This window comes from Mchenga conophoros, linkage group LG9, assembly GCF_057382185.1.
Source record: "Mchenga conophoros isolate Kocher_MC1m ecotype Shallow Benthic linkage group LG9, M_conophoros_male_GT1.1, whole genome shotgun sequence".
Classification (NCBI taxonomy): domain Eukaryota; kingdom Metazoa; phylum Chordata; class Actinopteri; order Cichliformes; family Cichlidae; genus Mchenga; species Mchenga conophoros.
Genome location: NC_140534.1, coordinates 24,709,571 through 24,734,921, shown reverse-complemented (window position 1 = coordinate 24,734,921; position 25,351 = coordinate 24,709,571). Strand labels below are relative to the sequence as shown.

General features: G+C 39.5%; 1 protein-coding gene across 1 annotated transcript in view; it reads left to right on the top strand.

Moving 5' to 3' along the window:
- The window catches only part of vipr1b (vasoactive intestinal peptide receptor 1b), a 55,157-nt gene extending 30,134 nt beyond the window's left edge, over positions 1-25,023 (top strand). The window contains exons 4-13 of the mRNA XM_085287106.1: positions 1,702-1,802; positions 4,099-4,196; positions 6,279-6,411; positions 9,370-9,523; positions 9,655-9,715; positions 9,863-9,935; positions 13,600-13,691; positions 14,316-14,445; positions 16,306-16,347; positions 18,211-25,023. Coding sequence (XP_085143232.1) covers positions 1,702-1,802; positions 4,099-4,196; positions 6,279-6,411; positions 9,370-9,523; positions 9,655-9,715; positions 9,863-9,935; positions 13,600-13,691; positions 14,316-14,445; positions 16,306-16,347; positions 18,211-18,402 — 1,076 coding nt within the window. The 3' untranslated portion in view covers positions 18,403-25,023. The remainder of the gene's footprint in view (positions 1-1,701; positions 1,803-4,098; positions 4,197-6,278; positions 6,412-9,369; positions 9,524-9,654; positions 9,716-9,862; positions 9,936-13,599; positions 13,692-14,315; positions 14,446-16,305; positions 16,348-18,210) is intronic.
- Positions 25,024-25,351: the final 328 nt, after the last annotated feature.

The following is a 25,351-nucleotide window of genomic DNA, read 5'->3' as shown; positions in this document are numbered from 1 at the left end:
ATATTTAGCACTTTTTGTTAAACCATATTCGAAAACATCTCTTATCAAGTAGTGGGTGCTGACAGACAGCCTATTTTCCAACTCTTTTGGGACATTGGTATATAGATTTCTTTCTGTAATCTAAGCGATCCATATAAACACAACATTTGTTCAACGGCTCTATGCTTCAAAGTTTTATTTGTGAAATGGTCTCGAGTATAGGTCAGGTCACGCTGCTTCTTGGCGATTTTCTGCTTTGCCGTTCAGCAATACCCTGGAGTAAATCTTGTGGAAAGACCGAATCCCTTCCACCCAGACTATAAATGAACATGAGTCCATGTGCCTATACGATTACTTCAAGTCAGCTTTAGTCAGTGTATTCATTCAGGATTCTCTGGAGGATTTAGCTCGTGCCGTTCGCTTCAAAAATTGTCTGAAAAGTTGTGTGGTGACAGATGAGGAATGTGGAAGATGTTGATTTAATGAGCCTGATGTTGTGTGTGTGTGTTTACTTACGCATCCATGAAGGTGTGTTTGGCAAATTGGGAAATTGATTTATGGTAAAATAAGACTCGAGCATCTGAGCATGATGCGTAAATGCAGTCACAGAAGAGGTATTCAGTCACATGACCGCTCTTATGCTGTAGAAACAACCTCCTGCTGCACATTCTTTCATTAGCAGCTCACTGCCTGATATCATTTGGTTATAAGCGGCTTTGTTTATATGCACAGAGCAGCTTGTCTGTCGGTCACATTAAAATTAAGGTCTTTTAGTGGTTAAGCTGTTGATGCCCCATGAATGAATAAACCATGAACAAATTTCACAAATAAACCAAATGACAGAGTTTCTGCTGCAGAGTGAGAGAAATAGTAACTAAACATCCTTAAAATAACGTGGCTCAATATTTTTTGTGACCATCTAAAGAAGTCTCTATAGGAAATCCACAAAAAAGAAGAAAAAATAAACTCAATCAGAAATATTAGAAGTGAAAGTTCAGTTCCATACAAATCAATAGAAATCAGGTTATGGAAAGCAGATAATATCGGTCACAGATTTGTGTGATTCTCTTTTATTGCATACTTCATTTCAAAGTCAGGAGGTTTAAAAAACAAAAGAAAAGCTATAATGAAAAAAAAAGAAATAGAAAAGAACAGAAAACTCAAAATATCACCCTGTGACAGACTGCGACCTGGCCAGTGTGTACCCTGCTTTTCGCTCTATGGTAGCTGGGATTTCTCAAGAAATTGTGTTTTTTCTAGGAGTGATTTATACCAGTTTTGAAAGAAAGTCTCACACCATCCAGTCAACGCTCTAATTATTTTTATTCATATTATCATCAGATGTTAAACAATAGGCTGTTAGAGTAAATTTTAAGCAGTATGTTGTGGGCATGGTAGTATTATCTGGTGCATGCATTCTTGCCTGGATCATTATGTGGGGTTAGATGAATGGCAAGATACGGATCAGTCAATATCTGTAACAGCAGAGTGCCTTTCTGCAGGCTCAGGTAAAGTACAAGTCAATAGCGGCTCACATTAGCAGGAAAGACTTTTTGTGGCACTTTGCAGAGTTTGGTTTTTTTGCCGTTGTTTGCTGTTTGCAGTGACCTGTTGGGTCACTGACAATGTCACAACGTGTCCAATTTGAACCTAATGGGTGGCAGGCAGAGAAAATGTAACGCTTGGGTGGCTGTGACCTCTTTGGTTCTTCTCCGTCTCCAGGTAACCTTTCGAAAACCTGCACAGAAGATGGCTGGACCGAGATGCATCCTATTGACATTGCTGTGAGCTGTGGATACAATCTCAACAGCACTAGCGATGATGTGAGTAGACTGACACAGTCTCATAGTGAATGACCAGAGCTGCACAGCGGGAAATGGTGTCCAGAGCCAGCGGTCAGGAAGAATTGAATGAGAAGCTCTTTTCTTTGCTCTGTGGGTGGGTGTTATTGGCTGTATTGGGGAAATTACTGTATTGATTGGTTGCCACTGTGTACCTCATATACGCTTTTGTTCACTCCTATGTATTGAGTTGTCTCAAGTGACTGAGTCTACAGAATATATAGAATGAAGCTGTCAAAGAATACTGTTTATATTTTCATGTACAGGCTTTTTATTATTGTTGGACTAAATGTCAATATAATATAGAAATGTACAGAAATGTCAGGAAACAGCAAGATGAGGAAATTAATGAACAGCTGTTTGTTAGACTGCATTTTAAGAAATTTTCTTATAAAGCAAAAGTTAGCAGGAACACAGCAACATGCCCAACTAACTTAACAGCTTAATGCAGTATGTTCCTTAGTATACCGGTAGCTTGTCAATATACAGAGGAAGGTGCATTAAATTCACTGATTCATAACTGTGAAGTGCTGAGTTAGAACCCGAGATACTTTGACTAGTTCAATATAAAGTGTGGAAGTAGATAACCCGCTAGTCTTTACAACGCTAAAGATAGCATTACTTAGCATTACTGCATTGCTAAAGCGTACTTATTTCTACATACTGTATTTACATAGTCGCTAACTTAAAATTGTAATCTGATGCATGCAGGTTACGCAGTTCTGCAAAAAAAGTTTTCCAGCTGCATGGGATAATTTTGGGTAAATTTGATGTTTTTTAGGTACTGAATCTAAAAATGATCTCCATTTCCCTCACAGTTTTTCTTTTTTACAAAACAGGAGGAGTTTACATTTTAAAAAAAAAAAGCACAACAGCAATGAAAAAATAAATATTTTATTACAATTAACTATGCATAATTTTTCGGAGATTCCTTACCTTTTGCTATGAACAAAATAAACCTGTTGGGACATGATCATCTGAGCTCCTCACACTGCCAAACCCACCGTACACTCCCCCTCCTACTGACCCCCTCAATCCCTCGCATTTTCTATTTGTATTTCTCTTGAGTCTCGCTCTTAGAAACATTCAATTCATGTGAGAAATCATTAGTGGATACGATTTTTTGACTCAAGTATAGGATACCAGATTTCAGTTTAAAAGGGGAAATGAAACTAAAAACATGAGTTTTGCAAGAAAACCTGATGTGATGGAATTTTTAAAACGTTTTTCCCGGTTTCAGTAAAAATCCTAAGCAGTTTTTTGGTTGCAGACCTGTGCTATTTAAGAGGAATACATGTTTGTGTACAGATTCAACAAAGAGTAACAATGTGTTCTGATAAATGTATATTTTAACCGTAAAGATAACCAGAGTAGCTGTACCCTGTGCTAGTCATACATTGGGAGAAAGATGGGATTAGAAAGTAAATCTATGGTTATAAGGTAATTTGGTTTGATGCTGTAACAAAAACATTCGTATTGTAATTAAAATACGAATGTCTTTGAAACACACTTGACATAATTGACACAGACAGGTCAGTAATAACTCCCGCCTCCGTTATCAGGCATTATGAGTCATTAGAAGTTATTCAGAATCCTTCCAGGAGTAGGACCAGAATAAATAAATCAAATGCTGCTCTTATTTAGTTCAGTTTTACTGCAGCCAGAGCTAATCTTGTCCGTGTTGACGAAGGTGGAGCAGAGTGAAGAGTGGATGTGCACTGCAGGGTGGTAAAAGCTTTCTTGGTGGGCACTTTGCTCTCTGAGTCAAAGAGGCGGCCTCATTAGTATGCCACATAGGAAGTCAGGAGGGACCTGGCCCGGTGAAGTACTCTAAAAGGAATTTGATGTCCATCTTACTGCAAACATGATATGTGTGAGTGTGCCAGAGGATGCAGGAGATCTTAATTTAATTTCCATCAAGCGCACAACATACAGTGGCATGGCAGTAACATAGCGAAGCTTCTCTGAAAGGATCCAGAAATTCAGGATGCTGTTACAGTATATCGCATGACTGGACTGATCCAGTATTTGGTAAGAGAGAGACACAAATCCGTGGTTCAAGAGCTCTTCAGTTACAACACTTAAAAATGACAGGAGTGGAGCCTAAATGCTTAACAACAATAATAAAAGACATCTCTAAGCCAAAAATTGAAACAAATCAATGTTTTGAATGGTTAAATCAACTAACACAAGTGATGTCACTGTTTGAGTGTGTAAACACGCACCGGCTGTTTCCTTTTCTTTGATTTGTTCTCTGTTTTTATGTTTCTTTGTGCAGGGAAAGTTTTTTTGGCAAGTGAAGATCGGCTACACCATCGGCCACAGCGTCTCGCTCGTCTCGCTTTCTACCGCTATTGTGATCCTCTGCATCTTCAGGTATGTAGATGCACAATAGCTCAGCTGTTTTATATTAAGTACTTATGTGCTATTTAATTGCACTCACTGTGAATTTCATTCCATCTGGATTAACTTATTTTTATGTGGTCAGCTGTTTAGAAAAACGATGACCGGAACAAAAAGTGAGACTTTTGTGAAGAACATCAGTACGTGCTATTATCTACAAAGCACGCTGACAGTGGCATTATCCCTGCCGGCTGATGTGACATGAACATTGTGACAAATTGCACATTTCTGTGTCACGCGTCAAACACTTTTCACTGGAATTTGATCGTCTCTGATCACTGCAGCATCACACCCGAGTATAATAGCAGGCTTAAACCAAGATGAAAGATACAAATAGCTTCCAAATGAAATAAACTGTCACTCAAACTCTGCTATCTTTTGATGGCGCATGCAGCACTTTGAAGGTTAGACGTTTGAAGTATTGCGGGATAAAAAAAGGACCGGCATTTTTGCTTGATAAGCCAGGGAACGATTGTAACCTCCTCAAGTGCAATTACAGTTCTGAGGAAGAATAAGAAGCCAGCTTTAAATTGCAACATCTTCACCCTAAAAGATAATGAATGGACATTTCAAGAGTGACTCGCATAATACCGCACATTACTTTTTTTGGAAAAACTGCTGTATGCAATTTGTCTGCCTGAGTAAGACGCAAAGTGAACTTTTCTCGCTGAATGCTGCAAAGAAATAACTTTTGTGTACAAAGACTGTATGTGTAAATGGGTGGGCCACATTCGAGCACTTCTTCTTCCTGTGTGCTACACCCCCTCCAAACACTGTAAAAACTCTATACTCTATATACTGTGCAGCTGCAAAAATTCACACCTAAGTGCATGAGCTGTGAAATGATGTGTGCTGATTTTCATTTCTTACATGGAAGCTGCTTTCTCTCAGTGTACTGCCATCCATTTCTCTTCATGGCCGCAGCGGTGGAGTAACATTTATTCTGAATTTTATTTTTGGTCACATTTTTCTTTTTGAGTCTTTTGCCGATCATGTCACCGGAAAGTGCCTTATTGAATTAGTTGCTGATAAGAGGCGCTTTTCATGCTTTCTGCAAAGACAAGCAATAGGTGTCAAAGTGTGTCCACCTGAGAGTTTTGCTCACCGTCACGCACCCAAAGTCACAAGGCCGGCCATGGTCAGGGAGATAAAAGGTGTGAAGGTGTGAAATCAAAACAACCCACAGATTTGAGCCAGAAAGAGCGTTATGACCGTCGGGTATTATGAGCAGTATTAGTGCTATATGGTTCACTACACGCATTTCTAAAAGGCAACATATGGAGGAACCCCAACACATTAAAAGTAGATTGGATGAACAGTTGTTGAGCTCATACAGACATTAAAAGTCAGGTTTACAGTTTCTAGAGTCAGATGTGAGACCATCTGTCTGACACTAACGGCTGACCAAAACTGAATAAAGAAGAACTAGAAGAAAGTAGAAGTAGAAGAAAAATAGGGATTTAAATGAAATAGCAGTTGCTGTTTGATGTGAGTATAAAATCTGGATAACATTGGTATCATGGCAATTTACTCTCCTGGGAATGAGGTACGGTTAAATGAAACTGTTATGATGTCCAAGGGAACATTAACTGACTGGGCACGTGCTGTACTCCAGGCGAATATTTACCTGCCCAGACAGCAACCATTTCTGACTTAAAAAAGTGATCGAAGCTATTAGGAACCTGTTTTCCCCAATTACCTCTAAAGTATTGATAATGTAGTCAGCAGAAGAAGTGTTAAAAGAACTGATGTTTTAGGACTACTTGTTTCTACTACTGTAACTTCTTGGAAATCCACCTCTCCTGCCTATTTTCAAAGGTGTGTGAAGAACCATAAAAACCATTTATTGTGCTCTAAAACTGATCCACCCACACAGTGAAAGGGAACTAAGAAACTTAATTATGATTTAACTGTCTGTGAATTGCTGTCATTTTAAGCTATTAACTCTGAGGACATTGTGTAATTAGCATGCAGGGCCTCTTTATTGAATTCTCCGCGTGTCTTGTCGCTTTGTCTTGATCTGTTTTCTTGTATCTCTCATTCTGTGTGTCCTAGGAAACTCCACTGCACAAGGAACTACATCCACATGCATCTATTTGTTTCATTTATCCTGAAGGCCATCGCTGTCTTCATCAAAGATGTGGTTCTCTACGAGGTCGGGGAGGTGGACAACTGCTCCTCGGGCTCTGTGAGTTAATGCTGCTTGTTAATGACTGCTCTCCTAGAACTTCAGATAACTCAGCAAGACTTCAATACAGTCAGTATTACAGTACATTCAGTACAGTATTAGTACAGTATTGTAGCATCACTGATCATTATTGATAATTACTGACATTTTAAGTTCTCATATCATAGCTGATAAATAACTTAAAAGTTTTGAAAACGGCTTGTGTCAATTTTCAGTTTCAATCTCACAACAAAAGCCACATATTAGCCAAGTATGTTAATATTAAAATAGTAATAAAAACATGGACTTACAGCCCACAGTCTTTGATTGTTGTCCTTTGGCTTTCAACCATCACCCCTTCACAATGAGCCACAGTCCAAAGCCCCGTCAGGTGTGTGGCCAATAAACATGAGGTTCATGTTACAGAATTTAGCCACACAATGAGCAGAGGCTCACTCTATTTGTTAGTGAGCTTTGTGGTCGGCTGCACTACGTTAATGGACTCGCTGGGTTGACGGGAGCCAGCTGCTATCATGGCACATTTGAAAGAGACATTATAGAGACGGGTCTGGTGCTGCGGTGCTCATCGTGACCCCAACATTAGTTCCATTACAGCTGTTAGCATTGCTTCTGCTGTGTTTATCTGTATGTGTGCAGGTGTTCTGCATGCTCCATTCATTATCTCTTCTCATACAGCTGGATGTTTGCCATAGTTAAACACCCGATTAATTCAAAGCATATTTAAAAAATGCATTTTTTTAAGGTACGAGCATGGATCCGTGTCTGAGCTTCCTGTTATTCCCTGTTTTTCCAGTGGCATAATATCTCACAATTTATCCTCCTTTAGCGACTAACGGCAGGCTTTTTAAAACTCAGCTCCAGCAATCAATTTGTACTGATTTGCACATATTAAACTAAGCAGCAAGGCTTAGGCAGCCCATCTGGGTCCGTTTTCTTCCCCCTCAACATGCCAAGTGGGAATCAATTTATATGGGTTACAAAATTCCTGTCAGCCCAGTAACAGCTGCTTCAATGAGCTGTCCCAAACTTTAACTCCATGCACAAGGACTAAAACAGAACAAGACATTTCTGGATTATGTGAATATTTTCAATACAGCGCATGTTTTTGGAGAAGCTAGAAGCAAGACATTTCATACATAAAGACTTCTGTCTACTCAGACGGGTTGCTCGTTTTGTCTATATTCTGCCTGTGTAGAACATAGACTGCATACAAAAGATTGCCAAGGCCACTGAAAACAGAAAAAAAGAAATCACTCACCCATACTGGAGACTTTTTAGACAGGCTGCAACATATTTTTGGTATTAAAAGTGCTGCAAACAAAGTCAAGAGACCCAGTTCTTGGATTTAAATTAACTGAGTTGATGACTAGCAGAGAGCCACCAGCACAATGTCAGCCTCGAATGCTAGTTTCTTTAAGTCTCCTAGTCATTAAAAATCCTCACGTTCAAGCCAGATTCAGATATTATCAGATAGCCATAGATTATCATGTTTATTTAGCTTTCAAAACCTATTTCCCATCGAAAAAATTTTTTTTTAAATTCAACATCTAAACAATATCTCCATCTAAAATGTACTACAGTAGAAAGTGGCTATAACAGAAAGCATGTCGTGATTGCATTTTGCATTTTAGATTTTTAAGAGGTAGGTTCTGTCCAACTACACATCATTATTTGTTTGTTCTTCTTTCAACTCTATTGTCGTGACAAAGACCTGACAGCTTTTTCTGATTTTCTTTTCTTTATTGTGACTTTATTGTCTTCTTTACTGTCCACTTTTCTCTACCCATAATGCCCTTCAGCCCAGCCCTTCCTATTGTGTCGCTGTACTCCAGCTGCTAAAGTGCTCAATGTATTCACTCTTACGGAGTCTTTTTAAAGGAGCACAGTTTATTGATTTTTCTTATCCGTGTGATGTCTTCTGCGTAGGATCTCCGCGTTGCTCACTCTAAAGCTGCTTGTACAGGCTTGTAGATCTGACCAGCAGAGTGAATTTAGAAACACTGCAGACAAAATCAGCCTTTTTATACATGTCATTGTGTAACAATGTCAATAGCAGCCTGCCTCCCCAGCATTCAGCATCGGCAAGCTCAATTTTGAATGAACTCATCCACCCTCACGCAAACGTTGTTCAGCCAACCAGAAGAGAGCTTATTGTGTTTTCCTGTGCTATGGAAATCTTGTGAATGCAGACTCAGATGTCTTACGCAGAAACATTTTATTCAGCTATCATAATATCAAGCAGAATGAGCACGCCCAAACAGGCTGTGAAGGTGTATTGTTTCCCAGCGAAGAAGCTTATTCCCTATCAGGGCATCTACTACTACTACTCATAAATCTACTAATTCAGCACACTTGCCACTTCAGTCACACTCAGCTTCGGCTAATCTCAGAAGCTATGGGTCATTTTGTTCTTTGGGAAAACATTCTTTAAATCCAATCTTTCGTAAATGCTTCATGAGTGCTTCAGTGTTAATCCTGCTCACTTCCTGCATTATATTTCGGAACATTTCTGCACTTTGGCAGCTTTTCTTTCACTGAATGAGGCAGAGAGCTTATAAAGTGCAGGCTGAATAGGACACAGATTTGCACTACCTTTAAAGCCATTATTTACAAAAGTTTCATAAGTAGTAACTCGCTTTTTTAGTGCAATATGTCCATGGAATTTATTGATAATAAAAGAAGCATTTGAGTGAATCTCTGCTTCCAAGTTATTAATAAGGGCACAAGAAAAACTAATTGTCATTCTACTGCAGTCATAGGATTCATATTGATATAAAAGAACACAGATATATACCTGCTTTCACCAACAGGAAACAAACAACTCCAATTTATTCTTTCATTTTCTAAATGCAGTTTTTGGCCACAACTGGGAATAAATTTCACCGTATCATCTTCAACATAAGGTTGTCCCTGTTAACTAGATCATTGTATGATTCATGCTTTTGTGTCCATTGCCAGGTTGGCTGCAAAGCAGTGATTGTGTTTTTCCAGTACTGTATAATGGCCAGTTTCTTCTGGCTGCTGGTGGAAGGCCTTTATCTGCATGCATTGTTGGCCGTTTCCTTCTTCTCCGAGAGGAAGTACTTCTGGGCTTATATTCTGATCGGCTGGGGTGAGAAAGTCTTGTTTCTTGTTCTATTAGCGAGACCTTATAGAGTGTCAGCAGTACATGAACTACATGTCGAGAACCTTACAGCTGAAATCCACAGTAACATTTGGTTGTATACTTTTTTTTGCCCCCAGGCGGTCCAGCAATTTTCATCACAGCTTGGAGCATCGCTAAAGCCAACTATAATGATGTGGGGTGAGAGACTAGGGAACTGCTAGACCAGAATCGAGCAGAAAATACTCTTTTGTGTTGTTTTGTTTTTGTTTTGTTTTTTTTTTTTTGGGGGGGGGTTGCTTTGTTTTGCTACATCTTATACATTAAAACTCTTTCACGTCTTACCAGGTGCTGGGATATAATAGAAAACACCGATGTGTTCTGGTGGATCATTAAAACTCCTATTTTGGCATCAATTCTGGTAAGTTCATGAGCTTTAAAAACATTTTCATGGTTTATATCAGCACTAGCCAGCTTGAGCTAGCTCTTTCAAAGTAAATGGCACTAAGAGTGGAAAAGTTGTCTTCATTCGTCTATTCTGAGTGACACAAAGACTGAAAAAAGCACTAGAAAACAACAAAAACCTATCTCTAGTTAAGCTGCACGCAATCCAAGATATATACAGATGTACTGGTAAAAGTATTCTCTTGCTATCCAAATCATTGAATTCAGATGTTCCAATCACTTCCATGGCCACAAGTGTATAAAAGATCTAGTCATGCAGACTGCTTGTACAAACATTTAGGAAAGAATGGGATGCTCTCAGGAGCTTTGTGAATTCCAGCGTGGTACTGTAATAGGATGCCACCTGTGCAACAAGTCCAGTTGTGAAATCCCCTCATTACTAAATATTCCACAGTCAACTGTTAGTGGTACTATAACAAAGCCATGAAGTGGTAGGCCACGTACAAATCACAGAGCGGTGAACTGTGCACCTCAGTTCACAGAACTCGCCAACTACAGATATCCAAACTTCATGTGACCTTCCGATTATCTCAGGAACAGTGCATAAAGAGCTTGATGGAATGGGTTTCCATGACAGAGCTGCTGCATCCAAGCCTTACATCACACAGTGCAAAACAGTGTTGTATGCAGTAGTGTAAAGCACGCTGCCACTAAACTCTAGAGCAGTGGAGATGTGTTCTCTGGAGTGACAAATCAGGCTTCTCTGTTTGGGCAATCTGATAGATGAATATGGGTTTGGCAGTTGACAGGATAACGGTACTTGTCCTATACACTGTGCCAAGTGTAAAATTTGATGGAGGGGGGATTATGGTGTGGGATGTTTAATCAGGAGCTGGATCTGCCCCTTAGTTCCAATGAAAGGAACTCTTAATGTTTCAGCATACCAAGACATTTTGGACAATTTACAGCTCCCAACTTTGTGGGAACAGTATAGCAGTATGCCACTTCCTGTTCCAACATGACTGTGCACCAGTGCCCAAAGTAAGCTCCATAAAGACACGGATGAGAGAGTTTGGTGTGGAAGATCTTGACTGGCCTGCATAGAGTCCTGATAACAACCTAGCAGAACACTTTTGTGATGAATTAGACTGGAGACTACAAGCCAGGCCTTCTCGTCCAACATCAGTGTCTGACCTCACAGATGCACTTGTGGAAGAATGGTCAAAAATTCCCATCAACACATAAAGCCTTCCAAGAAGAGTGGAAGCTGTAATAGCTGAAAAGGGTGGGATGACATCATATTAAACCCAATGAATTAAGAATGGGATGTCACTTAAGTTCATGTCCTTGTGAAGGCAGACAAGCGAATATATTTGGCAGTATAGTGTAGAAACAAGTTATAGTATTATGCGACAAAAGGACTCCAGAAGGAAATAGTGTCCAGTCAAACCAATAATTTAATCCATCATACTCAGTAAAACCACAGATATGGACTTTTACACTGTGGTTCTGTGCTCGTATTCAAGTCTTTGATGAAATTCAGACAGAAATAAGCTGTTAAAAGCAGCTGCTTGCCTCATTTTTAAGTCACAGTTTCAAAGTCAAGATAACAGGCTGCTGGAAAAAAGTTTAATACGGTATTTAGCATGCAAATTTGAAAGCAGAAAGGTAATTTAAAAAATGAGTTTTTCTCCAGTGCACGGATCAAAACCCCAAAAGATAAAAATGCTAAAGTGTGACAGCTCAGATGCAGATTGAACCGCATCTCTAGTAAGAAAAACAGACTCTAATCTCTGCGTGAGTGAGACTATTTCAGAGGAGTGCAAAGCGTTCAGCGGATCCCATTGAAATACTTCTTCCTTCCTTCTCTTAAATGTACTAATGTGCACCCTCATTGATGTTTTATTTTGCAGGTCTGTAATTTCCTAACCATTTTTTTGTTCAAATAAAAGTTTACAACAGTGCACAAGAGAGGTGAAGAAGAGAGTGCAGGCAGGGTGAAAAGACTTGTGTCAAGGGTGATTTGTGACAGAAGGATAGCAGCAACAGTGAAAGGGAAGCAGAGAGTGGGGAACAAGATGGTAGTGAGACCTGCTATGATGTATGGTTTGGAGATGTGGCAATGACAAAAAGACAGGAGGCTGAGCTGGAGGTGGCAGATCTTGAGATTTTTATTAGGAGTGACCAGGAGGGACAGGATTGGAAATGAGTACATCAGAGAGACAGCTTAGGTCTGGACATGTGCAGAGGAGGGATAGTGGATATACTGGACAAAGGATGTTGAATATGGAGCTGCCAGGCAGGAGGGAAATAGTAAGACCATAAAGAGTGTTGAGTGAAATAGAGACCGATGATCTGTGGCGATGAGCAGTTGCAGTTGCAGTAAAAATAAATGCTTAGAGACATATGCAATAGAGAAACGTTGCCAAGCTCATGTGTCCATTTGAACACAATAAAATTAAAGCTGCATGTTAGTGAACACTGGTAGCTTCACACAGTGTTAGTTAGCATTTACACAACCCAACACATGCTAGTACTCAGGTTTTTCTTTTTGCTAATACAAACTTTGTGCTTGAATTTCATTTAAATGGTTTAACTTTACTACTTGAACACTTGTTTTGGTCTATAGTATGCTAATACTCAAAAGTGGCCCACTTTTTAGAAGCCTGCCTATAGCTTTACTCGAGCATTAAGCTAATTTAACGATACCAGAAGCATTATAAAAGTTGAAAAGAAGAACAGACTCTGGCTAACAGCATGCAAAAACCAGGCCAAAGTCCAAAAATGTACATTTTTCACTTTTAAATTAAGAAAACAGATTTATTTTCTATGATTTTTTAACTTGAAGGTCGTCTAATCTTTAAGTTGTTGTTGTTTAGTAATGATGTTGTCGCCATGGTTATAAGATTTCTAGTAACTGGCATAACATATGTGTGTTGTCACATTACCTATTTGGTCACTCGTGAAGTGACCTGAAGTGAACTTAGCATCTTATCAGCTTTCTTAATGGAAGTAATCGCTATAGTAACAAACACTGGAAATATTGTCCGGTTGCTCCTGATTACGTCATTTCTTGGCCATTTTTGTGCAGCTGGGGTCCACAGCCTACGTCTTTTTGTGTTCTGCGTCACATTTATAGAAAATCTAGCGGATGCTTTTTGAACCTTTTGCAAAGAACCAGCTGTTTTCTGTGTTTAAATATTTGTGGTTAGCTAAATCATGAGTGGTACTGATCTTCTCATGGAAGGCGGAAAAAAAAAAGAAGCTTTTAATATAATTTCCAGCTATTAAAAGCTTGCTCTGGACAAAGTGTCATAGCAGACGCCTACTAGTGTCCAAATGAGTCTGTTTAGTTATTTGCTAGCAGTTGTTCCCAGAGGAGGGTCAGCTTCATTATTTAACATGAGTGTCAGCAGCCTTACTGTTAGTACACTCTGTTTTTCTGTACTTAGCCAGTGACTGATAGCTGGGAGTGCATCATGATGACTGATGTGTTGCAAGTTCACACTCACAGCCCAAATCATCAGTTTAGAAATGCTCATTTTCCCACAGGCCAGCGCCACAATCCAACGCTTCTGTTTATGAGTTGAATCTCACAAACATCTCCCCATATGCATTAGATGCAGTGTGAAATGCCTCAGTGCTTTTCTCACATGACTTTTGTAATGTATTCTCCACAGATGAACTTTATTCTTTTCATCTGCATCATTCGGATACTTCGCCAGAAGATAAACTGCCCCGATATTGGAAGAAACGACTCCAACCAGTACTCGTGAGTGTAATTAAATTTCTTTTTCATGCTGGAAGTTTGTTTTGTGTATCAGCTAATAAAGGATGAAATGTCACTGATACGAACGAGGGTGTTTGGAAAGAGCTCCGCCACTTCTGTCTCGGTGGACATTCTGTGAACATTAGCTGCTTTTGTAAGGATAAACAAAGATTCGTTTGAATAAACTTGCAGAGCAGCAGAGTAGCACGCACTCCTGAGTATTCTTCCTGTAACTATTGCTGCAAATGTAACTTTTTTTACGCTCAGAGCGATGCAGGGATAACTAGTCCTTTTGGATTTCAGAAAAGAAAATCTTAGCATGCACAGCACACTGTGGTTTTCCACCATCCAGCAGCTGCTTTACACAGAGATGTAGTGCTATATGTATTTAAGTGGTTTTTCATATGATGGAGAGCATCTCATAAGCCAGTCATAATGCATGAGCTATTTTCCAACTGACACTTTTCATGGTGTTTCCCCCCCCCTCCGTCTCTGGTCTGCTGAGCTGAAATTTAAAATGAAAAGTACTCCTGAGCTGCATTTCATTATTGGGGTATACAGAGACAGATTGGATGCTGGTTTGACTGGAGGGAGGGATTTGAATTTGTTTTTGCCTTATCATTTCAGGCGACTGGCAAAGTCAACGCTGCTTTTGATTCCGCTGTTTGGGATCAATTATATAGTGTTTGCATTTATCCCCGAGCAAGTGAAGACTGAGCTGCGGCTGGTTTTTGACTTGATTCTGGGATCATTTCAGGTATGAGATCAAATGTTTTTGAGGAAAAAGTGATTGTTAAAAAAATACCTGTAGATTCCTAAAATCCAGTGCCTTAAAATAAATGTAGTCTTCTAGAAGTGTGGTCACTTAAACTTTTAAAAAGTCCAAAAATAGTGATTTGGTATGCTTTCAGCCCTGAACTAGCGAGTGCTACTATTAAAGAAAACTGCATCAGGTCTCCAAGCACTTTGCTGGCTGGCTCAGTGGCACTGTCACTGTTTAAAGCTCTGATGTTATTTCAGTTCATCATTTAATGAGGAATGATGGAGAATGCAGCCAGACAGCACAGCTGCATTACAACAGCTTGGAAGATATGGAAACCTTTCCAACACAATCCTCTCCTTACTCCTTTTATTCCCCCTTCTTATTACAACTCGACTCCCATTTGTTTTGTCTGTGTAATACATTTATGACTGTCATGACTGCCACATGTTATTTTTTACAGCTTTTCCTCTGTTGCTTTGGCTTAATTAAGACAGTTAAAGCTGTAAGAAGGTATTTGGAAAACAAACACAAGTGTCTACAATCTTTATAACCAAGAGAGATTAAGTCTTCTTCATGAGTTAAATAGTTGTGCTCACCAACTACTTTGTTAGGTACTCGTTGCTAATACTGGACTGATCCCCCTTTTGCATTCGGAACTGACTTGATTCTCCGTGGCACAGAGTTCCTCAGAGATTTTGGGCAATATTGACATGACAGCATCAAACAGTTGCTGCAGATTTGTTGGCTGCACATCCATGATGTGAATCTCCAGTTCCACTACAACCCAAATTGAGATGGGGTGACTGTGGCGGCCATTTGGGTACAGTGAATTTGGCTAATAAAATATCCCCAAACACCATTACACCACCATCACCAGCAGTCTGGTCTCTCGATACAAGGTAATCCAGATTCATGCTTTCATTTTGGTAACACCAGCCTACCACGTTTTTCCAATCTTCTGTTGTCCAATTTCCCTGAGCCCGTGAGAATTGTTGCCTCCTTGTCTTAGCTGACACGAGTGGCACATAATGTGGTCTTGTGCTGTTGAAGCCCAGCTGTTACAAGGTTCAGTGTGTTGTACCTTTAAGCCCCTTTTCCATTAGTACCTACTACTAGTAGTCAGATCATCAAACCCATTTCCCATTAGGTCATAGTACCTGGTACAGGTACTTTCTTAGTACCTGCTTGCCCGGGTTTCCAAGCGATCCGAGCATGTGCTAAAATGTGACATTGTCAGACTGCATGCACATCACAAAGGAGTGTGGAATTTCTCGGGACTTGGATCAGCTAATGTCACATACTGTCCAGTTAGCTAACAGCTGAGGGCCATTAGTAGGAGTGTTGTAAAACACATTTACTGAGCTTTAGCGCACCAACGTGTCACCAGTTTGAAAACAAGGAAGAGCCCACTCAGATACACCGAGGAATCGGACTGGACATTGAAGAGAGAAAGGAGTAAGGAGGTGGGAGGGAAAGATGACGTAAAAAAAAAAGTGTAGTGAAAGTTTGTGGATTATACAGGGGTTTCTCGCTTCTTACACTGCAAGGGAGAGCATTAACCGTGAGGTGCATGAGAATAGGGAGAGCGAGGGAAGTCCAGTGAATCATACAAGTTAAAATCATGTCTTGTTGAATCTCTCAGATAATAATAACAGTTCCACAGAGTAGGTATTCAGATTTGCTAAAAACACGGGGAAACCATCCTTAGTGCTAAGATCTTAAAAAGGATGCCTCTGGAACTGAGAAAAACTGTAAAAATAACAAATAATTGATAAGACGAGATGATCAAAGAAGAAATTTAACCATTACATCCTCTGCTCCTGCTTTCTTATCAGTGTTTTTCTTTCCTTTTAGGGCTTTGTGGTCGCAGTCCTTTACTGCTTCCTGAACGGAGAGGTAGGTGATGTAAACACTGCTGATATAAACACACCACAGTACTTCCACACAGAGATAGCCTGCAGTCGTGCTCTCATTCTCAGAAAATGTAGTTTATCTGTAGTTTCTCCGTCGCTCCCTGTGCGCACCATTTACATTCACACACAGTCCTGACAGGTAGATGGAGCGGCGGGTATGAGTCACCGGCGCTTGTCGTTCCAGCTCCTCTCTTGGACCTCCCCACAGCATATTTTCTGCACTTTGCCTGCAGGGTGGGAGGGCTGTAAAAAGCACACAGTCTTTTTGGCAGGGAGCTATTCAGTGATGTCTGCACAGGCTCTCTGTGGGCAGATTATTTATGTTCTCAGTGCTGGGCCAGATTGAATCTGGGCTAGATGGCGAGGCTTCACACTATGCTGCCTGAATTTTAATCTCATGCAACTTCCAGGTGTCCTTTACTAAGTGTGGAAGATTTGTGCACTGCTGGTAAGATATGTTAGGTTTAGTTGTTGAATTCTCGGTGCTTAAGGAATGGCAGACATGTCGATAGCAAGAAAACAAATATTGACAAGGTAGAAGTGGAAGAAAATGACTGAAGAAAAAGCTATATTGATTTTCTTTTTGCCTAAATAATGCAAAACAGTTTTTAAAGTGTCATACTCTCGTAAAATTCATGCAAAAGAAAAAACTGCTGGACTCGATTGCGAGGCAGGACTGTCTTTAAAAAAGAAGATACGTGGGTCCAAATGAGGGGTTGAGGATTTTCTGGAGAAGCCGGTGGAGAGTGTGCAGCCAGGTTTACTTAACAAGGAGTTGGCCGAACAAAGAGACGCAAGCTGGTAGAGCACAAGGAAGGACCTAGACTCTAGGTCCTAGAGAAATAAATGTGAAGCCTGAGTGTTCTTATTGCTGCTGCCGATGAAAGCACATGATGGCGAGTGTGTGTGTGGATGACTGTGTGTGGGAGGGGCGGGTTGATTAGTCGATGAGTGTCAGGTGTGCCAGCCAGAGTCCAGTGGGAGCTGGAGCAGTGCCGCATAAACAGGGAAACATATGCACACACACATACTCAGAGAGTGAAGGGAGACCTTGGAGATGCACGCACTATTTGGGGGAAAAAATGAATGTAGTCTAATCCAGTAATAGAAGTGTACAGTGTGCAGAATAACACAAACACCTGGCACAGCCCCTTAACCTGTAATACATGACACAAAAAAGCAACAAATTTCCAAAACCTGCAACTGACTGTAGATAATGTTCCAACATAAGCAAATATCTGCAAAAAAACAACAAAAAAGGCACATTTAAAAATATTCAATCCTCCAGCAGAAGGTTTGGTTCACTTTCCTCCCTCTGACATGGTCTAAATGAAAACTAATGTCAGTGTCGGGTACTGCTTTTAATGGCGCGCCACCTCAGCGCTGGCGGCGTTTAATTCTGTGGATTTTCTCTGGGTGCTTTTCATTTTTTCCCCTCCGTCCTTGAGCTTCGTCTGCTGCTGAAAATCACGCCAACCAATTTGTTTTTCTGTTTAATTAAAATGCAGGTCACCCGCTTTTAAGAGAGCTGCAGTTTTTATAGTCGATTATTCAAAATCTTCTAAATTGTCCAAATTTGTTGTATGAAATAAATTCAAGTAAAACACTTGGAGAATGACAGAGGTGTGTAGGGAGTAACAGCAGGGCCTGTCCACATGTACACGGGTATTTTGGAAAGCATTTGGCAGCATTTTGTCCTTTTGTTAACATATAAACTCTGTTTTTGGTCAGAGGTGTCAAAAACATTATCAGTGAATTCCCAGTAATGTTTTATGTTGGTAAAGAACATGTAGCTCTACTTACTGAATAAACATGTAATTGTCCCTTTTGCTCTAATCGGTTTCAGGTCCAAGGAGAGATCAAGAGGAAGTGGAGGAGGTGGCACCTGCAGAGATACATGGGCTCAGACACCAAATACCAGCACCCGTCTATTGGCAGCAGCAACAACTTCAACACCCAGATCACCATGTTGACACGGTGCAGCCCGAAAACTCGCCGGGCTTCATTATCCTGTCACGATGACTTGTCTAGCATCTGAGTCACAGTGACACAGACACACAAAATGCTGTACAAAATGCTCTCATGCCAAACATTAGGCAGAACATCGCAGCATATATAAGCTTTACCATAAGTACTCTTGGGTCATGTGTGTGGTGCAGAAGATGGAAAGTGATGAAAGGATTGGAAAAAGAGATATAAGGACACGATGTGACCATAATCAGCTTTGAAGCAGTTTGTAACTGTTCCAAAAAATACATTTAAATGAGAAGGTAAGTTGCACATTGCTTAACAAACAAAGCGTTTGCGGAGAGAGTCATTTTTGCGCAGGTCACCTGTACAGGTGAATTCAAGTCATATCACTACAGCTCTTATTTTTTAAATATCCTGTGTGCTTAGGTGAGTGGGCTGGTGTAACTCTGAGCCTTGTGCACTCCTGCAGCTCCAAATAGTCAAGTTTTGTGCTAAAGCTTTGGAAGAAATTGAGGTGATGTATTTTTCTAACAGCAGCATCACAGGCTAACAAAGGTACTATACCAGAACTGGACTGTGAGGGTGTGTTTGAGTGCTGAATGTAAATAGTGCTGGAAAATTTGCTTTAAAACATACTTTAGAGTATCCAAAATAAGCATAATACTACACTTCCCCCCCTTTGCTGTGTAGGAAGACAGAAAAAAAGACAGGCTTACAGAGCAGGAAACTTTATTTCCATAAATGCCAAACAGATTAGGCTTCAGACCAAGTGATGCTGATTCACAATGATGGGTTTGGAGCACAAATGCCCTTCTCTGCACTATCATGCTCATGAGAGACCGGTTGCCCTTTGCCTTCTTTTATCAACACAGCCTTCCCTCTTGGCGTGTGCGATTCTGAGCCTATGATTAGGTAGATATTTTTCATTATTTAGGGCACTGTGGCGGTTTTGTGTCGATCACTGACGAGTGCCTGGGTTTGGTGTGTTGAACCGACTTCTGCGGTCTAGTCTTTGCTGGCTGTTGGGCAGTACAGCAGCTCTGAAGAGGAGATGTCCATATGCAGCTCATTCCTTGAATGTTTACATTTACTTGGGAAGAGTTATAAAAAAATGATGCACAGTCAAGTGTGCAGTGTAAATAAACTTGGAATGCTTGTGCCATACACATCACATTGTGGTTATAATAATAGTAATGAATCACTAAGTGTCGTTTTTTCAAATTAAAGCATGACAGGATTCAGAATCTTCTGAATCTCCATTATGCATAATATTTTTTGAATTCTTCAGGTTCAGACTTACTTCTCCATCGGAGGAGTCTGAACTTGACAAGTCAGCAGAGAATATTAGATCCTGTATGCAAAGCAAAGTGACAAGGATGACTGGCCCTGTCACAACGATGCTGTCTTTGTGCTTTTGACCTCGCGTAGGTTTGAAAGTAAGGCTTGTTCATACTAGAGGGAACAACGGGGGGATCCAGCTTTACACGGGAGGAAGGAAATCATCTCAACCCACCAGTGATTTAAAGGTTTAGATCATCATTAAGTTTAAGAATAATAAAAAAATTCTAATGTGGTAATATGTGTCAAGGAAATATTGAATATCAATATATCGCCTTCAGATTGCTGAAAGTAATAATTATACATTTAGAGAAAAGGAAAAAGATTGGAACCACTTTCATATTGTGGTCAGAAGTTTACATACACTCATCATGCAGGTGAATGACATGCTAATTTTGCAGCGACTTCTTTCTTGATCAGCACTTCACTGTGGACAGTGACACTTAATCCTTGGCGGTTCCTGCCTTGTTCCTGAACATCTAACCAATTTGCTCTCATCTAAGGGTGACATTTTCAGTCTTCTTCTAGACCAGGGGTGGGCAATCTCAGTCCATGAGGGCCGGTGTCTCTGCAGGTTTTAGATGTGTCCTCGAACCAACACAGCTGATTTAAATGGCTAAATTAGCTCCTCAACATGTCCTGAAGTTCTCCAGAGGCCTGGTAACAAACTAATCATGTGATTCAGGTGTGTTGACCCAAGGTGAGATCTAAAACCTGCAGGGACACCGGCCCTCGTGGACTGAGATTGCCCACCCCTGTTCTAGACCTTGGCAAAGTGGTAACAGAACTATTACTTATGTACAATTGTTTGAACGATTTTCCTGGAATCTGCAGTATCTGCAGTAGAAATGGCTCCAAGAGATCCAACTAGAACCTACCATGTGTAGTCAATCATGATCAGTAACAAGAAGAATAATGGGCCTTGACCTTGTCAAATTAAAAGACATCGTGAAACTTCAGCACTGTATTTATACTGTTGACCCTCTTGGGGTTTCCTACAATTGATGGTAAATTCAAAGTTGTGCACCCAATTCAGTTTTTAAATGTGTACTTTTAAAAATGGATGCTGTACAATCTTTCCATCCAACATTTCAAAAATTGCAATCACACTCATATCAAAAGAACCAGTAAGTTACTGTACACAGAAAACATTCATTACTTCATTAATTCTTGGTCTACTCACCTTCCAAGGGACAATTTCAAACAAACAGCCCAATTAAACTAGTAACACGTACGTTTGGACTTTTCATTCTAATGGGAAGTAATCATTGCAGGTTGGAATAGGTAGGTCAGTTCTCGACCATTATTCTCTACAAGTGCAGTATTTCTGGGATGTTGTGGCATGTCCATGTTCTGATTATGCCACAGCAGTTCAGCTGGGTTAAGGTCAGGACTTTAGCAAAACATGAATTTATTGCTGATTTACTTTCTGTGCTTTGGGTCATGGTCTTGGTGCATTAATCATTCACTTTAAGCTTCATGTCATGTGCTCTGCTACCCAGACATGATCCAAATTTAAACTAATAATTTCCTCAATGATTGTTGGGAGTCCGATTTTGTTTCACACATCTAGAGGAGATTGTCTCTGTTTAGAATAATGTTTTCCTCCATATTGTCCTTCTATTAACCCCATTCTTGTTCAGTGTTCTTAGTGGACAAGGTCTTAGCAAGTTACAGGTGTTTTGTTCTCTCTCTTTCACCTCCTTTAAGATTGAATAAAATGTTCAGGACACCCACAGAGAATATCAGCAGTTCTTTAGTTTGTAAAAAAATTGTCTTATTGTGCATTTCTGAACACCAAGGTTGTTTGAAATGCTTTAGTAGTGATTTTCTGCTTCAGGCATCTCTATAACGATTCTTGTCTTTGTGGTCTCCTGAAGATGTTTGCGATCAAAGCACGGATCACACCAGCCAACCTCTTTTGAGAAAAGTCAGGCTATTTTTCACTGCACTTATAGCCTCCTTGATTGAAACACCTGACTCCAGATAGAGTTTTGGTAGAGTTATTATCACAGTGTGTGTTTGTGTTCAATCAAGGACATACAAAGAGTTATATAAAGTACTGCTGATTTTGTATTATTACACCACTCAGAAAATTTAAGGGAACACTTGATCAACACAGTGTAACACAAAGACAGTTAAACTATTATGACACATTCTGTCCATTCAGGTTTCACAGGAAGTCCAGCTCCTCCAGGGTGGCACGTCCTAACAAACTGTCAGAGCTGGACTCTGTGAGGGTGGCTAACCTTAGTAATAATAATAATAATAAACTTTATTTATAGACGCGTTTAAAGACCCTCAAGGTCACCTTACATTAGTACAAAAAAATAAAAACATAAGGTAAATGAAAAATAAAAAACACGTATAAAAGTATAAAAGCAAGTATAAAAGCTAAACAAGGACAAAATAGACTAAGATGGAATCATGATGAAGGATATGCAATTTTGAATAGATGGGTTTTAAGACGGGATTTAAAAGTGGAGAGAGAGTTTGTCGTCCGGAGATCTGGTGGAAGTGTATTCCAAAGTCTCGCTGCAGAACAACTAAAGGCTCTGAGTCCCATAGTCAACCTTACAACAGCATGTATGGATGTGCCACCCCAGGTGAGCTGGAATGGGGTGCAGGTGATAACTCTTGTAATGAGCAGGGGTATTTGGGAGGGTGGGGGTTGTCCCGTTCTTGTCTTTCACCTGTTGCACCTGTTGTAACTGTGCAAATTCAGTGGTTTATATTTCCTAACTGGATAGATTAGTGTCCCTGAAGTTTAACTTTTTTATTTTTTATTTATTTTTTTTAACAGTGTAATTTAGTTAGACTGCGTTTTTAGTTCTGAGTTACATGATGACCAGATCACATAATGCATGAACCCTAGGAATTCCAAATAGTTCACAAACATTACTGACTCTAGCTTCATATTTAGTGTGCACACATGAGTCAATTTAAGTCGCAGGATTAAGGCAAATAGACACATTTGCCAAAAAGCACCAAATCACAACAACAGTCACCTCAAGTTGCCTGATATTGCAACTTATAGACCATGCAGAGAAATCCCCAACAATCAAGCGACTGCCTACGAGTGACCATTTGGCGACAGTGGGAAGAAAAAAACCCTTTTAACAGGAAGAAACCTCCGACAGAACCACACTTGGGGAGGGCCAGCTAGGACAAAAGGCACATTGCGGAAGAGAATCAGAGATTAAAATGTCATTTTTCACGTTGCTTATAAGTGTGTGCTTAAATACTCCTACATTTTTTGCGTCTGTCTTTTGTCGTCAGTAACTTTAGTGTAATTTTGTGAATTTTCCAGTATACCTCTTAAAATGGTGAATGTAAATAGATGTGTACAAAGTGGGAAAGCAATTATATTAGACAGTGTTTCTCAAATTCAGTCACATATGTCTCTTGGGTTGATTGTTTTGGTTACCAAACATTAAAAAGGGATAATATATATATATATAAGAGTGCACTTAGAGTAACTATGTGCAATGTAAATCTGATTTTTATGTGTTGTGCATATCTGGGTTTAAGATCATTTGTTTGGTTTGCTGTTGTGCGGTTTGTGTAAGACTGGTGTAAAGCATTACATTGTAAATCTGCAGTTGTACAATTTGGTCACATCTGTGTACACATAAAGCCATGCTTTCCTTTTAAAAACTGCTCAATGTGCTAATTAATTTTGCCATTTTAATGTGTAACTTTAAAGGTGTTATATTAGCAAAAAACTTACTTTACCAAAAAACCTTTCTCCTCGTGTATTGTATGAAATAAATTATTCAGAAACACACGAGAAAGTGGAAGTCTAGTATCCCTTTGTAAAGTTCCTCTGTGCTTCAGTATTGTTTTAAATTCCTATACCTTTAACGTAAAATGAGCTTTTTTTTGTGAAAGATATCCTATACCATGCTTTTGTTACCAAAGTAAGGCTTATTTTCACAAGGGCTTTTGGCTACTCAACAAAGGCTCGGCTTTAACCTCCTAGGACCTGGCGTCCACATATGTGGACATCACATTTTGGGTTATTTAGACTAAAATACTCAATTTTGCTCTACATGGGCCTGATATCCACTTACGAGGACATTATACTGCTACTGTTCTATCAAAATTTTAAACCAATATCCTCATTTTTCTTAAAAACATAAATAATGTATAAAAAAAAAATTTGGTCATTCTTTTTTTTAACATTCATCGGGCCCAATATGCCCAAATATCAAAGAGAAATTAGGCGGTTAAGTCACTTATTTCTTTATATAACTCTGAGGAAGACTCACTTAAAGCAAGTTTTTCATGCAAATATGCTAATGCCTGCAATAAGAACAAAAATCTGCCCTCCTTTCCTTGTATATTTAAATATTCACATTTTACACCCATTTCCTCTTTGACCAGCAATTCTGATCATGTTTAGCAAATAAAAATGTGTCTATTTCAGGACAAATTTCAGCTAATATGAGTGCGTAATATCATCACAAGGGAGTACATTTGATTCTTGTGGCAACAGCGTGTTTGTAGCAGACAACCCAATGGGTTGAAAACACTCCCTCTCTGCACCCCACACAAAAGTATTATCCCATTAAATGGCTGTAGTTTTTCCCCTTCATTATGTGCCGTTACAGGTCACAGTGCCCTGAGAAGAACAAAATATCTTAAAACTTACACAATACACTTTTTTCCCCTCCCGGGGCTTCAGCTATTCAGTTAAGCAAAGAAAGAATAATCAGATTTACATAAGTGGGCGACATATATTTATACATATATTTAGAGAGTATCTTCCACCAAGGGCGGGCCAGTGGTTTACAATGGAAGAACTCACTGAAATCTCACAAATCTTGAACAATCCTGACAATATAAACTTCTTGACATAAAATAATCATTTATGCCAATAAGATTTGTAAAGACTTGAAGAGTTCAGTTTGACATCTGCGTCATCTTTCCACTGCCTTAAAGATGACAGTAATGGTCCCATGCGTTAGGAGCTAAGCAGAACAAACAGTTAATTATTGCTGGTGGGAAAATGGCTTTAAAATTCATTTTTAGCGTTTCATGTAGAAAATGTATTCATTATGTTTGTAAGATGTTGTTGCTCAATTTGGATACCCGGGTTAGTAGTACATTTCTGCACCTCACAAACATTTACACCTATTAAAGATGACAAAAACGTGAAAAATACAGGAATTTTGCAGAGGTTTGTCTTATGGATTTTGATTTTCTTAATCGAATTAAAACAGCTGATTGGCTACTGTGTCTGATTTTGTGTTTGTTACATTGTGTTGCAACATCAATGAAATAAAATGCTGCATTAAAAAAATCACTACAATTTGGCCCTCAGAGATATTTTTCTTTAAGTAAAAATATACATATATGAATGAAAGTAAAGATTCGTGCACCTCAAACTGATTTTCAGTATTTGATAGATATGACTGACCCTCAGAGTTTGCTTTTGTGTATAAAACTTCAGCTATTAAAGTTCATCCTTATGTTGTCCCTCATTTTAATTTCTACAATTCACTGACTTGAGTGTGGGGCACCTCGTGCGGAGTTCAGCAACATAAAGAAAAACAAATTCAACAAAGACAAGGCTCTGTGTGCCATAAAAGATTAACAACTACACTGCTTCATGCCCTGTTCCTCTGATCAGCTGCTTTTGGGTCTCATTTTTCATTAGCTCTGTCCATGAAGGC